General features: G+C 46.1%; 1 protein-coding gene across 4 annotated transcripts in view; it reads left to right on the forward strand.

Annotated features, from left to right (window-relative positions):
* Positions 1 to 1,142: 1,142 nt before the first annotated feature.
* The window catches only part of CLIP2 (CAP-Gly domain containing linker protein 2), an 81,299-nt gene continuing 65,061 nt past the window's right edge, over positions 1,143 to 17,380 (forward strand). For 2 of the 4 annotated variants that reach the window (XM_074923255.1, XM_074923258.1), the window contains exons 1-2: positions 1,467 to 1,640; positions 16,999 to 17,220. In XM_074923255.1, coding sequence (XP_074779356.1) covers positions 17,109 to 17,220 — 112 coding nt within the window. In that variant the 5' untranslated portion in view covers positions 1,467 to 1,640; positions 16,999 to 17,108. Of the gene's footprint in view, positions 1,222 to 1,465; positions 1,641 to 16,998; positions 17,221 to 17,380 lie in introns of those variants that run through there. The other 2 variants (XM_074923256.1, XM_074923257.1) reach the window with 2 other exon arrangements.

The raw sequence follows: 17,380 nt of genomic DNA on the forward strand, positions 1-17,380 counted from the left end.
TTCAAAACATCTTTAAATTTACACTCCTTCTTACAAAATGCATGGCTGCATGTAACACTTCTTATTAATCTGTCTGGAACTTGCAAAGGGAGGTCACCATCGTTGCTCCATCACCATTTTGATAAGGAAAGAAACTTGGACCTAAGGATACAAACTGGCAGAGCTGGCAAACCAGGGGTGAAGCTGGACAGGGAAGCGAGATGTCCTGTCGGAGTCCAAGCCTGATTCAGTAGGCATCTTCTTGTCTAGTTCTTCTCCTGGTGACATACTGTCTCCCTAGGCAACCACAGATTAGAGAGGAGACAAAAAATCTTGTATCCAGAACTGCAAAGCAATGACTTGAGCTGGGATGTAGGGAAAATATCAGGGAAAGGCAGTGAACTAACAGTTGAAGCAGAGGCGTTGGAGTCAGGTGCTTCAGTTTCTATTTTTGACTAGGACCAGCCATTTCACTTGGCTTTGGCTTCCCCTCTGCAAGATGGAAAATGAGGATGTGTGGGGCTGGATCGTCTTGCTGAGGCCTGGGCTGCCAGATCTCATATGCTGGGTGATGCTCAGTTGACCTCAGCTTTGTTCTCCTCTGCTTTACTGCCTGCATCTCCTTCAGTTGCATTTCCTGGGCCCACACAGGGGGTACGGAGCAGGGTCACAGCAAAACTTTGGGACTGCTGGCAGGTGTGACTGCCCAGCCCGGGGCTTCCCCCGGAGTGCAAAATCTCCCACGCTCCCCCTGGGTGATGGGGGGTGTCTGCAGAGCTCGTGAAGTGCACTGAATAGTGTTGTGGCCCTTGTACTCCTCCACTCCTGTCCGAATTAAAGAAGCAATTTCAGGGTAGAGGCACCGGGTATGACCCTGCACCGTTGTGTCGCCATCTAACGTCAGCCCAGGTGCAGCTCTGGGAGTTACCAGCAGAGGTGCTGAGGGCCAAGTGATGATTATCAGCTCAGCCCACCCTTCCTGGCTTGGAATCAACAGCTTTCCAAGGCTGCAGGTGCTTTCTCTTTGCTGCATTCCCAGAAAAATCCCTGGTAATTAGGGCTCGCTCTTTTTTTTTTTTTTTTTTTTTTTTTTTTTTTTTTTTTTTAAAAGGAAGACCCTCCACCTCCTCCTGCCCTTCTCATATCAATTGAATTCGCTACCATGTAAATTCAGGTGTGCTTAGAGAGCTCCTCCTTTCCAGAGCCGCGAGGGAGGGAGGCCGCATCTCCGTCAAGCAAAAGGTGAACTTCGCGATGATTTCTTCTTCCCCCCCCGAAATGAATGCGAAGGGCTGCGGGCAGCCAGGAGGAGCCTCCGCGCTGCCTTTCCACCCTCCCGCCCGGCTTCCGGCGGCGCCGGGGCCCGGCAACCAGAAGGATTTCGGCGCGGGGCGGCCCCGGGCCGGCCCCTTTGTTCGCGCGGGCCGCGGGGCCCGGCCGTGCCCCCGCGGGCGGCGGCGGCGGCCGGGAGGAGCGAGGGCGGGAGCCGCGGTGCCGGCCCCGGCATCCGCCTCCGCCAATCCGCCCGCCCGCCGCGCTCCCTCCTTCCCGCCCGGCCCCGCCGCCGCCGCGCAGGGAGTGGCACGGCGGCCGCCTGCCAGGGGCTGCAGCCCGCGGCGGCACCGCGGCGCCCGCTCCGCTCCCCGCCGGGCTGCGAGAGGGTAAGGAGGGGCGCGGGGGGAGCGCCCCGAGAGCCCGCGGCGCGCCGGCAACAAAGGAGGGGCGGGATGGAGCCGGTGCGGGGGAGCCTCGGAGGGAGCGGGGTCTGGGGCGCTGTCAGCGCCGCGATCCGCCGCTCGGTCTCCTTGGCCGCGGCGGAGCATTGTCCTCGGCCGGGGGAGGGAGGGAGGGAAGGCACCGTCCCCGTTATGTGCTGCGGCTTGTGCCTTTGCAGCCCCGGGGGGCGGGCGGGACCGGGCACCCACCGGCTGGGAGGGCGGCGGGGGGGAGCGCGGCGGCGGCACCCCCGCGGTCGGGCAGCCCGCGGCCCGCCGGGGCACGGCTGGGGCTGGGAGCGGCTGGAGGGGCAGGGCCCGATGCTGGGAAGATGGAGATCGGAGGGGCTGTCAGCATCGATCGCGCCGTGCCGGGCGAGTTCGGCTTTTGGAACGGGAGGAGAATTTTTCTTTTGTCTCTGGGAAGCTGGACTGCTTGCCGGGCTTAGTCGCCTCTCAGGATTTTTGTTCTTTAATGATCCAGATATCGATGTTAACCACATACTGCGGGATTTGATGGTTTGGGGGTTTTTTGTCTGTAGCGAGATGTGCTGCTGAGGAAGGCCCCGCTGGGTCGGGCTGCGGGCGCTCGAGTACAGCTCAGGCTGTGAATGGCAGGGCAGAGCCAGCGGGTCTCTGCCCCTTACATCTCCCGGTACAAAACAGCAAACGCTCTGTTTGGGGAAGCATCCAGGGATGGAGGCAGAAGCACGCGTTGTTATTTCCAGGGTGTCGAGGCAGGCTGCAACAGCGTCTGGGAAGTGCTGGGAGACAAAGCACTGTGTCAGCACTGACTGTTGTTCGCTGCTCTGCTGAGCATCGGTCTTATAGGCCTACAAACCTTGTCTCAGGAACTCATCCTGCTGGACTGGATGTCAAGTTTCACCAGCCCATCTGTTACTGTTGGTTAGAAGCATTTCCTTGAGGGTGACTTGCAATTTGAGGAGAATTGCCCTGTGTGTGGACAGAAACATATTTGGGCTGCCTGACCAGGCTTGTAGGCCTTAGCTTCTGCCCTGCCACAGTTCCTCTACCCAGTGATGCTCAATGAGAGCCCCTTTAATCAGCACAGGTTAGTCCTGACCCATCACTGTTGGGGAGGTGATGCTTTAAACGTGGTGCAGCTGCCCATTCTTAAACACAGGGCTGGGATCTGGCATTTTAAGAGATTACCTGCCTGCTATTATAGCGTGCCAGGGCTAGGAAGGAGAGAGTCTGCATCAAACAGCTGTGTGCTCATGAAAAGATGTCGCTGTGCCTGCCAGAAATCACTGAGAGTACAGGACTTCAAAGGCTCAGCTCTGAGACAAGCCACAAGTTACAATATTAGCACCAGCCATTACAGGCATGTTAGAGAGAAGCTGTGCTGGAACCAGTCTATCGTCTCAGGAGTGCTCATGTGTAGGGCCTGCCTTCAATTAAGGGAAAACCTGTGTGTTTCAGGGGATGCTCTTAGGATAAGTATGGACTAGATTGTCTACTGAGGCCAAGGGTTGGTACGTGCTTCTCTTCTGCTTGGCTTTCTGCCACCTCTAGCCTTAGCTGATTTACTCCAGCAAGTAGCAGTTCCTGGTATGTTTCCTCTTTCTCTCCACTTGTGCTTTTGCTGTGGCAGAAGAAACGTAGAGGAACCCAAAGGGGGATTTTCCAGTGCCAAGGCATGCGGCCATGTTAACATGTGCCACTGCTGCTTCCCTTCTGTGGCTGGGTGGTTAAAATGGGTAAGGGCATGGGTTCCACCTCCTGATACAGGTTGCTCTATTTATCAAAATGCCTCCTCTATCCATGAAACTGGGGGAAATAAATACATTTTTTTGGGGGTGGAAGGATGTGTGTGGGTGTGTGATTACTGAGGACAAGAGGCAATATATAAAGCAAGTTCTAACCCCCAGATACATGGTGTCGGTACCACTTTGTGGAGTGTGTACAGTGCGTGGCAAGGTTGATGTACTTTCAAAGCTCTGGCAAAGCCCAGGTACAGGTAGCTAGACCTGAACATGACCTGTTGCTAACCTATGTTAGACACTGGTATGCATTTCTATAGAGATAGCTGTACGTGTTTGTAGAGAGATCTATTTTTTTCATAAATATCTTTTATAAATACCTTATGACCTATTTCCCCCTCCATCTCCTAAGGGGTCTGGGCACAAGAATGACCAAGGAAGCTGCTGATGTGGGTTGAGAAAGCCTATTTTCTGCTGCCTGTAGTTGAGTTTAAAGACAGCCAGCAACCCCTGGCTATTCTTTTACTGCTGTTCTTGTCATATTTACTGTAGAATTTCAGGTTTTGTTTGCTTGGGAGAGCACCTTGGCTGATAGTACTGGTGATGTCAGAACCCAGCAAGAGTGGGGCTTTGTTTTACTGGTCGCTTTTCTAAAACAACCAAATTAGGTAAACTGCCAAACAAAGACAACAAACTGTCCAAGGTCACTCCAGAAGCCCAGGTTAGAGAAAGAAATTGAACTTGGTCTTCTTGAGTCCTACTCTAATCCTGCTTTCTCCCTGCAGCCGTCCTTCCTGTCCTGCCTGAAAGCTCTTGTCTCTGTGCCTGATGCTGACAGAGAAACACAGAATTCTGTCAGTGCGGCGATGTACAAAGTCTCTTTCTGCAGTACCACTCTGCTCTCAGAGCACTTCATCCTGCTCTGCTGAGAGGACCCTGTGTGCTGTGTTTGTCGTTTGTACTTTGCTGAACTGTGATGCTAAACAGGACAAAGCAAATTCGCTTTCCTCATAGTTGGATTTAATTTCTTGCTCTTATATTATTGTGCAGTAGTTCTTGCTGTAGCTACCAGTGGAAAAATGACTTCATTGCATGTGACTCTGAGTCTGGCACCTTAAACTGATACTTATTGCTATTCCTGAAAAAAAATCCCAAAGAAACCCCATTTAAACCAAAACAAAACCCCCACAGTATTCCTGCATCATGCTTTTGGAAATCATTCCTACGTGGTGGCATGGGTTTTGTTACCTCCTTCTAAATGACTGAAACTGTGTATATAAAATAGCCATTGTTGTTTCAGATGCAGCATGAGCAAAGAAAGATGTGTGAAGAAATAAAACCAAGCATTGTCATATTGTTGCAGTTTAAATTTTTTTACTTCAGTATGATGGAATAAAAAATGACGCTGGCTTGAACTGGCACTGAAATTAGGTGGTACTTCCCTTTCAGTGGTTTATTTTTATTATGCTAATGTTTACCCACCTGGATAGTTGCAGAGGAGTGTGGCACAGACTGGTGAAATGCCCTGCTGCAGATTCTGAGCCAGCTGTGAAGTTCCCATCTCCCCATCCCTGTCTGTACTGAAGCACAAAGGGAATCTGGGGTTTGTTTGGTTTATTTTGAGAGTTGATGTTCTGAACTCTGATGTTGACTCCCTTAATAACTCCTTTTGTGCCTGAGAAAGCCAAATGATTATTTTTGAAAAGTATTTATATTCTGTGTCTATAAACACTTCAGAAAGATTTCCCATGTCCTTTGATGTGTTGGATATTCGGAGAGATAGTAGTGCCTAATTCTGTCTCTGGCAGCTATTAATCTCTGAGACTTTTTTTTGAGTAATCTTAGGAAAAAGCTTTTCCTCTCTCTTCTGTTTCTCCCAGATACAAAATGGGTGATGGAGTTCTGACCTCCTTTGAGGTCTGTCAATGAAATGCTCTGTGGATGTTGGATATCTGGGTCTTGGAACTCTTTAATCACTTTTTGCTGATTTTTAATCCCTCTACTGTGGTCCATCACACTGTTCCTTTGAAAAGATAATGCAAATAAAATTGTATTGCTTGTGCCAGAGCTCTTGGTCAAAATTAATCCTATTTTATTTTGGTAAATAACCTGCCTTGTGTAATAAAGGTTACACAGATATTGGTTACACTGAGAGGACTTCACAAAAATTTGGAGTGGCAGAAACCTCAAGAGGTCATCTGATCCATCTGCCTGTTCCAGGCTAAGTCTGTCTTCATCTCTGCCATTCAAGGCAGAGGTTTGAAGATCTTGGGTTTTGTCTTTTAAATGATAGTATGGGCAGTGGGGGAGTTTCTACATCCTCTCTGGACAGCCTAGCTCAGTTTGAACTAATGTTGTAGTTATAACTTCGTACTATGTGTCTTCCCCATTGTTTTGTTGTCATTGTCACCCTGTGTGTCTGCCTGTTACTGTATAAAGGTGTTTCATTGACAAAACCAGCACAATTTCTTTTGCAGTGTGAACTTCCTTTGCAGCACATCCTCTGGAGAGCCAGTGGAAGGTTTCCAAACCAAGGCACCAGCTTCTGGCATAGTCACTAACAAAGGCTTTCTCTGGCTGGTCTGTTCTTTTTCTTCCTTTGACATATTCCTCCCCCCCTTTATTTATTGCATCATGCTCTGAAAAATTCTGTGTCCGCCAATTAGTGCTGGAAACTTTTCAGTAATCCTGACAGGAGCAAAAAGCAGCTGGCTGTTGAAACAAACAGCACTTTCCCATCCTTTGCAAGTACACCCATTCATGACCTGCAAGTGTATCCACTGGATGCAGAGGCAGTCCCAGCTGGGGAACAAACCTCCCTAGAAAGAGGCCTCTTTTGGAAGATGTGGAGAGGCACTTATGTCATGAGATGTATTTAGTAGACTTTTTACCCTCAGATTTGGCTGTCATATTTATTGTGTATTATACTACCTCACTGGCTCCTGTTAGCCCTTCTGCGTGAAGCCTATCCTGGTGATTAAAGTTTGCTCCTTAGCTATTATTAGCATATAGCCATTTGTTTTATAACTGAGAACCTTACTATGCAAACTGGAGTAGGTCAGTCTGCAACCTTGAATAAGTGATTTTTTTTTTCTTCTGGACTTCTGTTTCCCAGCTGATACGTTTGGGATGTTTTAGTTGATGACCAATCTGCCAGCCATTTCTAATGGAGATTTAATGATGGACAACATGGCACAAAAAGGCAGGCTTGTGTGGAATATGCTGCTGAGGCAGAGGAAGCTGTTTTGCCTTACCCAGTTCATATTTTACACATTCATTTACATAGGCTTGGATCTACAAAGTAGCTTTCTGAACTTGCTAAATCTCTCCCCCATAGCAAAAATTTAAGTTTATATTTGTATATATATTTCTCATAAATGATACTGGCAGTAAGCAATGCCACCTGTGAGCTTACTCTTGATGTCTCTGAAGCATCTGCAAGGTTTTTTTTTCCTTTTTTCTCTCTGAATCCCCACTAGATGGTAGGAAGGTGTGGGAGCACTTCCAGCACATTGACATAGAAATGTCAAAGTCAAATGGTGCTTTTGGGAATCATATGGTTCAGGCTTGTGGAGTGCTATGATATATGCTACCTTAGAGTGCCAGAAACATTGATTGCCATTGTTAGAAGTGACAACTTGGTCTTTGCTCTTCCTTTTTGGTTGAAACAAGACCAGTCTGCGTTGGCGACATCACGCCAGCACTCTGCATTGTAATGTGCTTGGGCTGCTGTTTGTAACCACTGTATACTTGGTTGGCTAGATTAGATTATATCTTGATCTCTACAAAAACATAATTGTGGTCTTGCCTGCATTGGAGGAGAGATTAACAACATTTGCAGTATAAAACCAACCCATTTCTGTGAGAAATGAAGGAGCAGCTAGGGACACGTGGTGGCTCTGTAAAGCTCTGAGTAGAACATGTAGTGCTGTGATACTTCATGAGAGTAGTGGGCTGATCCATCTGTCCTGCCTACCTGCATGCAGGCTGGATTCACCCCATCAGCATCACTCTTATCTCCAGAGATATGAAACGTTAAGTCCCATTTTTAGCACTGATCCATCTAGCCAGATCTGTTCCTTTTGGCTGCCAGCATCTATACGTCAAGCATTGCTGTATGTGTGCTTCCCAATGGCATGGTAGTGTATAGATAGAAATGCTGATTAAAACCAGGCTGTGGAGCAGTACAGCTCTTGCAAGGTCTCTACTGCTGCTGGGGGAGGCAGGGATTGACAGCCTTTCCCAGATACATGCAGCTTGTGCTGTGATAGCCTCTCTGGTTTGGCCAGCCCAGCACGTGGTTTTGGTGGGAGCTGTGTAGGTATGTCGGTGTCAGCTGAGGTCTGGGGGAAGTTGCAGTGTTTGTGGAGGCTGGGGAGAAAGCAGCAATTAGTGCATGTAGCCCAGAGGTCAGCTGCTTAAGTGGGAGGCTGAGTGCAGGGTGGTGAATCCCTGGGGAGGAGGAGGAGGGTGCTCCAGGGAATAACTGCGTCCAGCATTGCTCTGCTGGCGCCAGGGCAGCGATGGGAAGCAGGATGCTTGTGTGTGGGTAGAGGGGATGGGGCTCACACGGTACCTTGGTGCTCCAGAGAGAGAGTGGGCTTGCTGCTTCCTCCCTAGCATCTTTGGTTTGGTGATCTCTGACCTTTTGATAGGTACTGGTGGTGTAACTTTCCTGGTCTACCACCCTTCTGTTAGCAATCTTGGTACCATCATCATCCCTCTTTATGTGGCAAGGAGATTACCGGCTGCTGTGGGAGAAGAAAGCAGGAGTGCTGCCTGTCAGTGCTGCGTTTCCACTGTGAGATGATGGTCAGTATTTGCTGTTCAGCTTACCTCCTCTTGTATCTTGGCTTACTCCTGGCAGTCAGAGTCTGAAGGTGGGTTAGTTATTCTTCCAGCTTTTGGGAACAGTTGCTTTGTTTGAAGGAACGAGATGATGGTAGCTTACAGTATTTAGCATAGAGTTTGTTCAAAGCCTGCTGAGATCGCCTGGGATGCTGCGTGCAGTTTTGGATTGGCCATGTTTAAACAAGACTGAAATCAAGTGATGGAGGTTTAGAGAAGGTCTCCTAAGATCAACCAGAAAACGGTGAGTCTTGTGTCTCAGGATCTCTCAAAGGAGAGCATTGCTTGTTCAAAATGACATAGTGAAGGTGGAGAAAGGGCAAAGCTGTCTCATGGGGGCTGGCCACAATGGGAGAATGTCAGAGTTGTGCAAAGGGCAGAGTAGGTATGTGGGCAGAAGGCTGGCTTGAATAAATCTGGGCTGGCAACTGGTGGGGGGGTTGCCACCCAGCAGAGGCTGAAACTAACACTGCTGGGCTGCAGGAATGAAAAATCTTGTAAGGTGGTTTTATAACTAAACAAAAGGATTGCATTGGGTGCAGGGTGGGCCCTTCCTGTCCTGCATCCCTGCCTGAAGTTTTAGCAGCTTGTGGAGAGGCAGGGTCAATTTTTTCCTTAATGTGACATTGTTTGCATTGGGCTTCTTCTGCACTCTATGCAACATCTACAGTACCAATGGCCCAGGGCAAGGCTTTGCTCTTGTTCCTGCTATAATGGCCAGGTCTCCACTGCATACTAAATTGTATTAAATGCGTGACTGTGTTAATACGATGTCTTTTACAAGTGTGCTTGAAGGTGTGTGTAGCAGCATTAGTGGAGCACAGTGGGGGCTTCAGTGGCAAGCTCAGTGTGTCCCAAGGTATCTTCTGTTACACCAGAAATGTTGCGTTGCATTCCATTCCTATTTTCCTTGCTTTTAACCATATCAGCTGCAAGTTTAAACTGGTACAACTGCACTACCATCAGACAAGCTGTCATAACACTGCACTGAAAATGAAAACAAAATTTCTAGTTTCAAAAAACTTAAATGTGCAAAGAGAAAGAGAAAAAACTTGCAAGACCAGTTGTTTCCTATTTTCAGCTCTTTGTTGCTTCAGCCTTTCAGTTACAGTATACAAACCAAGGCTGGCCTGCAAAGAATTCTTCATTGCAGGTGTAGGTTGTAAAAGGCAGGGAAAAAGTCAGGTGGGGAGGGACCTGGGTCATGTTTTTGTTTCATAATCAAAGTCCAGGGCAGAGGTTGGATTACATGAGTGCACAAATCAAAATCTATATGTTAACCTGAGCTCTAGTGAATAACATATTAAGTGCCAGGTTGAACTTTAATGCTATATTAAATCAAGCAGTCAAAAGCCAGGAAATTCCCAAAGTTCAGATTCTTCTGCAGCTCTGCACAGGGTACGTAGTAGCATGGCTGAGTTATTGTATAGCTCATATTTAATTAAATTGTTTCTCTAATAGTAAAATACCAAGCCATTATAATGGAGTATGTTTATCAGATATCATTGTCTTCCCTGCACTTTGCCTGTTCTCTTCATGTTTCTTTTCCAGATACTGCTTATGACAAATAATACTTTCTGTGAATAGGAAACTTGGATTTTGTCAAAGCTCTTTGAATTGTAAAGAAACCTGTTGTGGAATTGAGTAACCATTGGATCAAGCCTGAACTGACCTGGAGGACAGCAGTTCTGATATCGGTGTATATTGTGATCCCTTCCCATCTGAACCATGGAGTTGTGGTGTCATGCTCCTGTATATTCTGTGCCCTGCTCCCTGGGCTTAACTCTGGAGAGCAGAAACTCATGTAGATCCAAGTCCATCCCAAGGATTTTTCCCACAAATTAGAGAAAGTTTTGCTCTGCAATTAGTGCAGAATTGTTGCTATCTACAGTGTCAGTCTTCAGTAGGCATTTTGCCAGCATGGGGAGTGTGAGCTCATCAGCAAGCCCATAATTATCTCCCCAGTTATGATGACTTCCTTGAATATCCTTTGGGTTTTTTTCCCCATTTTTGCCTCAGGTTTTGCATTGTGGTTTTTAGTTAGTGCAATGGCATGTTTTTGCACATTCATCCTTTAGTAACCATTGTTTTATAAGTAAATCACAGGGTGATTAGTCTGTCATGGTGGTAGCTAGAACTAAATTAAGAAATATCTCAGTTCTTAAATGAAAGGCCTCTGGGCTTTTCCCTTGCATTCTGTGCTAATTATTACAAAACTTGAGTGAGAGAGAAGACTAAAGACAGGCTGTTTTAGAGAGCTAACAACCTTTCAGACGTGAGGAGGACTACATAGTAACAACAGAGCTTTATGGCTGAAGAACCTATGTGAATTCCACAAGTGCAAGGGAGAAGAAACATGATGGCTGACAGAATATACCAGCATCCCCTGGTCTTCCCTGTGTGTATCCGAAGGCAATATTCTCCTTTATTTCATTCCTGTAGTACTCTACCTCTATTCCCTCTATGGGAAGAGGAAAGCTTTTCTTGGGAGAGTAGTCTGACCTTAATTAAGAATGTCTCATTTCCTCTATACTTCAATTAAATGAAAGGATTTAATCCTAATCTGCCATGTCCTTCAGAAATGGGTTTCTGATTGCTTGTCAGAAGGAGTAACTAATCGGAGAAGTGAGAAAGTGATGGTATGATTACCTTGGATTGGATGGAACATCTTAAGGAATTAAAAGATAAAATTGCCTTTTCTTCCCAGCATAATCTCTGCCTCTATTAGCAAAACTGCAGTTTGACTTTATCTGATCCTGTCTCTGTGTTGATCAGATTAGTTTCCTGTCCCTTTCACAGAAGACTGTAGTTTGAGTCTGGCCTTTGGATTTTGTTTTCAAGGCAAAATTCTGTTCTTAAAATCCCTAGCCCGTCTTCGCAATATGACCAGTGTTGTGGGGTTGTGAGCTTGAGGCACCAAATCTTTACCTGTCCTTGCCTCTGGCATGCTGAGCAGTAATATATCCTAGAGTAACGACTCTAGCAGATGGAGCTTTCTTGCTTGAAAATCTCATTTTCCCGGGGGTGGGGAAGGTGCAGAAAAGCTTGGAAATATGAAGTGGATGCAACCAAATGCTCAGAAACAAGGAATGAAATAACTTTACATAACTTTAAAAAAAGATCAGTGTCTTTAGGCCAGTAAGGGATTTGTGTCAAGCCTAGTAAATGAGTAAGAGAGGTGGCACTGAAAGCTTTTTACCTTTATTCTGTATGCTTATTGTTGAAGTAAGTGACGAGCTCCTCCAGCGATCAGTGGACCAAAATCTTTTCTAGCAGTTTGTTTTCAGGGAGATGCTGGGCTTCAGGTATTGTTTTCAGCATTTACACTGGCTGACACTGAAGGTTTCTGCAAGTAGTAATGCTCTTTTCAGTGAGAGATTCTGCATGGGGAGTGTGACACGTGTGAGAATGAATTGCTGGAACAGTCAGTTGTGGGTCTCATGGGGAGTAGGGGTTGTTCTCGGGCTCTGCTAAGGCAGGTCCACTCTTGTGCAGAGTCCCAGGGGTTCTTGAATGACAGAGGCCAGGGGATCAAACCCAGAAACCTCTTCAAGGCTCTCTACTCTTTCTGAAATACAAAGACAGAACATGGGTAGGAAATTAAATTCCAACTTTTATGTTTAACCCTCCTGAACATGCATGCAAAGTATTTGTCAAAACCAAAATGCTGTTGGACTTTCCCCAGCTGCACATTGTGTGACAGCATGTGGGATTGTTTCTCTTTCCTGTAGAGGGATGGGGATTTACCTTGCAGGTGTAAAATGCACTTTCCATTATTCCATATGGAGTCGCTGTTATTACATTGTCAGAGCAGCTGCAGGCAGAATTCCTGGTCTTTCCAAGCTGTGACTTTGCACGAAGGCTCTTGCATTAGTAATAGATTCAGCCACACCACCACATCTTACGATAGCCTTGAAAATGGCTGAAACTGTGCTTGCAGACATACTGCCATAGAGCTGCTTCCCAGCCCCTGGTGTTCCTCATCCTTAGTATGAACTTGAGGAAAGCTGGCATAGTGTTTTAAATGATGGCACAATTGCTTCTCAAAAGATTATCTTAAATGACAGTAGGTAAAAGCAGACTTTATTGTGCAAACCTCTCCCTGTCCAGATAGTTGTTTTTGAAGTCACTGATCATTTGCATGAGTCAAGATTATTTAAAAAAAAAAAAAAAGTGTTTTACTGCTTCTCTGCATTGTCTTTGTTTATTATTAACCTTCAATACAACATGGTAAACTTGATTTCCTTCAGTCTGATAACTAGATACTGTTCTTCACCATTTTTGGGGGGCCTTTGTCCTGAAAAGGTCCATTCATGACTGACTGAAAACTTCAAATTTAATATCTTACATGTGGATTTCCAAATTTGGAAAATTAGAAACCTAAATTTTGGTATTCACTTTTTTGGCTGTGTATTTAATTTTAAGAAATAAGGAGTTATTTCCCCACAAAATATTGTATATACCCAACTGTAACAGCAGTGTTCAGCTGGTCTAAATTCCACTTGGGTCTGCATTCAGAACAAAATCCCTGTGCCTTGCCTAGGGTTTTATGTTGGGTAAACACCTCATGCATCTAGATCCATCTAGAAGGAAGCACCAGGCATAGGATGGGATTCAGGCCAGCTCAATCTGCTGTTTGGAAACCTGTTCTTGTGTCTTGCAGTTGTTTCACTCAATATGTTGAGGTGAACAGAACCTTAGATCGGCATATACCCACGCGGGCTTTCTTCTGGGGAGGGTGCTGAATGTGGGAGTCTGTTTTGCTGCTTATGTCCATTTGAATGGGCTTTTGCTTCCAAACCTTGTTTTGTGTTATTGCTCTACCATATTTGAGAAATAATTGAAGTCGAAGCACCTCTGTTTGTTTCTCTGTTTTTAATGTGTGCTGTTCTGATGCCTGGCCAGCATTGCATATACTTGCGTATCCAGATATAGTGCTCCTCGTGAAAGGTGTTTTTTGGATATACATCTGTGCTTAGTTGAGAAGTGTTCCCCTTTTTTGAATCTGATCCTAGGCGACTCAGATCCAGCTGTCCCCTTTTCTGATGAAAAGATGGAGAACAGAATATTTTGGTCATTTGAAGCAGGCTTTCATATTGTGCATTCCTGGGATGCTTTTCTTGGTTGTGGGAACAGACAAAACCATTCATCCCAGTATGAAAAGATTGCAGGAAGAATCTAGTGGAGATCTAGAAAATCCTTGTAATCTGTGTCATCTTGGAAAAGGAAGAAAAACAAAATAAACAGAGCTGGTGGCCCCGGAGTATCCACAGGGGCAGATGCTTTCTTTTGCTTTTCCTTTTTTGGAGGAAAGTCACAGTTCCATGAAGTTATGTGGGAAGACAAAGCTTATGGCTTGTGCAGGTACTATAGGGAGTAGGAAAGAGAAAATAGCTCGTATTTCTTATGCCACATATGGCATCATATTTGCCTGTGTTCGGCATCTACTGCTGGAAACAATTTTTTCAGAAGAGCTCTGTTAATAGAGCCTGTTGGGATGTGAGTGTACAAATACAGGAGCTTAGGGCAAGTTGTTATTCCTAATGGAGCAGGGCAGTGCACTGTGGAGATACTGGCCTATGTCCCAGGTTGAGGATATTTCTACAGCACAAAAGCTACATCACTTGGCCGGGAGCTAATATGGGACTTGGATGGCTCAGGGCGGTGATGAAGATGACCTTATGGTGTCATTCAGAAGAGCTCTGTGGTATTCATTCATTCTTCATTAGGAAGCATTCAGAGCTTCCTAAAAATCTGCTCATATATTTTTATGTTGAAGTGGGGAATAAACTAGTGACAGAGGAGGAGTATCTGTCCCTAGCAGCAGGCATAGTCTTCTTCAAAAATGTCCCAGACATTTATTTTTAACAATGTATTTCTAACAAGCTGCATTTACGGTAAAATTTACTCAAGTTCATCCTCATTTCCCTGTGTGATAATGAGTGTGCAGGTACACACGAAGGCAGTTGTCCCTGTTTCCTGGCTTTGATCAGTCTGCAGCTGGTGTTGATGAGAATGGCACTTTAGATAGGTGAATTAGCCCCCATCAGACTGCCCTGTGAACCGACATGCAGCGGGCCTGGCTGGGCTGGGGGTGTGTGGCTGTGATGCAGGGTGACACTTGTTTTGAAGTTTTTGAATCTGGTGTGTGGCGTGGAGACTCCGGTGAGCATGGCCATGACCAAGTTGCGGTGACTGTATTTCAGGATAAAAGAAGCTATCTGTTTCAGCGGGTAGCTCAATTAGTAGCCTGTGGAGTTCATTTGTTTTTCAGCATTAGTATGTTGAATGCAAATGTGTTTGCATAAAGGTTTCTGGCAGAAATCTGTATGCAATGGGAATGCACTTCCTCTTATTTCTCTCCTCTGCATAAAAATAAAATCCATTCATCCTGATAAGGAGCAGAATATCACAATATCCTGTGACTTGTGTGGCCAGCTGATCTTCAGGGGTAATGACTAGAGGAGGGAGAATGAAATGAAGTTCCCTCTCTTTTCATAGATGAGCAGCAAAACAGAGGAACAGACTAAATTCACTGTCTCCCCAAAGTTTATGTGGCTCTGACAGAGTTAGGGATCCAGGGACTCTCTCTAACAGAGGCCTGAAAAACTGTGAAATATTTTTATTCTTCTGGCACTCTTTCCTGCTTAAATTCTTCTCTACCACTGTTTTATCCTTTCCCTGTGTCCTTTTATCCTTCCTCCACCCACATTCCTGATTGTGGGTTCAACCAGCCATCATGTTCTGCCTGGAAGAACCAGCATCCCCAACTTGCTTAAGCACATGTATAGTATCAAACCTTGTAGCCAGAAGGTAGGGCCGGGCAATGAGATGTGTAGATCTAGGAGTAAGGGCATATTGTGAAGAGCGCAAACCTTCAGGTTGAAGGTGATGGAGATGGGGTGGGATCTCTTGGTAGAGCACATCACCTGCCAGCAGAAGTGCTAGAAACCAAATTGCTCTGTAAAATCAAAGCTAGCCCTGGGCAAAATGTGTTATATGAGATGGAGTGGGTGGGAGGGAGATGTCTGATGTTTTGACAAATCGGATGAACCAGGCTGATCAGTGTTTCTCACCTACAGATTCTGTTACTTGTCTCCCTATTTTATGCTAAATAGAGCTGGAAACTGCAGCCTCCTGTCCAGCTCTGTGACAGCGTGTGGTCTGGTGTCCGGTCCTTGCTGGCTTTGTCGCAGGAAGGCTGTTTTCTCTCTTCCTTAACAAGAACTTGCTCTTGTCCATTGTTCCTGCCGCTGGTGATGCAGTCTGAGCATCCCACTTCTCAAGCAGTCCTGACTGTGTAAACTAAATACTTCCCAGTTAGTGCTGTCTTCAGGTGTCTGAAGCCACCCCAGTGTTGAACACCCTTTGTGGGGTACACAGGGAAGAGAAGGGACTTGATTTCTTGGATTTTCACTCAGGTTTTCACTTCCCTTCCCAGGCTGTCTCTGTTGATCCTTCCTTTGTCTCTCTAAGCCGGTGTGGGATGAGTGACTCTTACTGCTGAAACGCTCTTTGGTGTCTTAGATATTTGTGAGCCCTCAGGAATACAGTTTTGGAATTCTCCTTGTGGTTTTTCCTCCTCTGTCTCTGCTTCCAGCTTTCCCTGGAGCCCTGCCAGCCCTCCCCTTGCTCTGACCCAGCCTGTGTTGAAATCCTTACTCATGCCTTAATCACTTCCTGTCCCTGCTATTGCAATTCCCCCTTCGAAGCATCTGTAAATCTTTGCTGTGTTAATTCTCCAGAGTGCTGCCTGCAGCAGGCTGCCTCCTTCCTTGGCCCAGGAAGCAGGTCTGGGTGTTCTCCTGCTTCTGGCTGATCCTTGGTTTGTTCTCCTTGTAATTCCCTTTGCTGTTATGTTGCAGTGGTTCCGGGCTTGCTCTGCTGCCACCTTCTTCCCTCCGCATCCCAGCCTCCTCAGTCAGCCAGCCTTAGCTTCCTTTTGACTGATAATCTCTATTTTTTGACTTTTTTTCTTTATCCATTGGGAATGTTTTTGCATTTTTTTTAAGCAACTTAGTCATTTCCTTTATTTTTCTTTTATTGTCATAAAACTTTTTGCTCAAAGAGTTGTGTGCTTAATACAACATCCTTGTAAGGAATCTGGAGGTTTTATTCCGTTTGCCTGCTGAGAAGGGAATGGCATAGGGAAGGGTTATGTGACTTCACTAATGAGTAGTTGATAGTCATGCTTAGGTCTTGAAGCTTTTTTCAGTCTTCCTGCATATCCGTGGGCTCAGATGCTCTTTTTCTGTAACCAGGTTTGGATTTGTTCTTAAGGAAAGGAGCTGAAAGTCCCATCTTGAACACTGGCCTTCCTCTCAATTTGGAGACTGCCCTGAAGTCTTGTGAAAATGGGGGTCATGCACCAAAGGCCTAGTTCTGAGGGTCATTAGTGTGCCTTGGTAAGGGCACAACTGGGTCTTGGCTGATGCATGAGACTTTAGATGTTAAAACCAGTCAACAATTTCAGTCACTCCAATTCCAAACTGAATTTAAATTCTTGTTTGTCAGCTTTGGTCCAGGACTCCAGGATTAAAGTGAGACTCTGAGACAGAGGAAAAGAATGTAACATTGAGGTGGGAGTTGAAGGAAATGATCGCCTTTGTTTTACAGGAGAAATGAAAGATCCTGACTATTGTGGGGATGTGAGGAGGGAGCTGGGCACTGCTTTCAGGGAGCCTGTTTGTGCTCTCCCACCATTCTCTGATTTCTTTGTTCTCCTCCCCCAGGTCTGTGACAATGGAAGAAGAGGTCCATCATCGAGAAGCCTGAACAGTAATACCAAGACAGCTCTTTGAGACACTGGCAATACGAGCCTGAGATACAGGAGGCAGCAAACATGCTGAAGCCAAGTGGACTTAAAATCCCCGGCAGGGCTGGGAAGCACTCCAGCCCGGTGGGACGGACATCAGGGACCACTGCAGCTGCTGTCACCACTGGTTCGAAAGAAGGTAAGGTCTTGATTTGCCAGGGGCACAAGCTGACCCAGGTGATTACCTGGCTTAAAGGCAAAGGTCTAGTGGTGCCAGTGTTCAGGAGGATGTGAAATTCACCCTCTGTACATAGATTGATTACGAGTATGGATCAAAACAAGTGTAATGGGCTGAGTAA

This window comes from Athene noctua, chromosome 19, assembly GCF_965140245.1.
Source record: "Athene noctua chromosome 19, bAthNoc1.hap1.1, whole genome shotgun sequence".
NCBI classification, from domain to species: domain Eukaryota; kingdom Metazoa; phylum Chordata; class Aves; order Strigiformes; family Strigidae; genus Athene; species Athene noctua.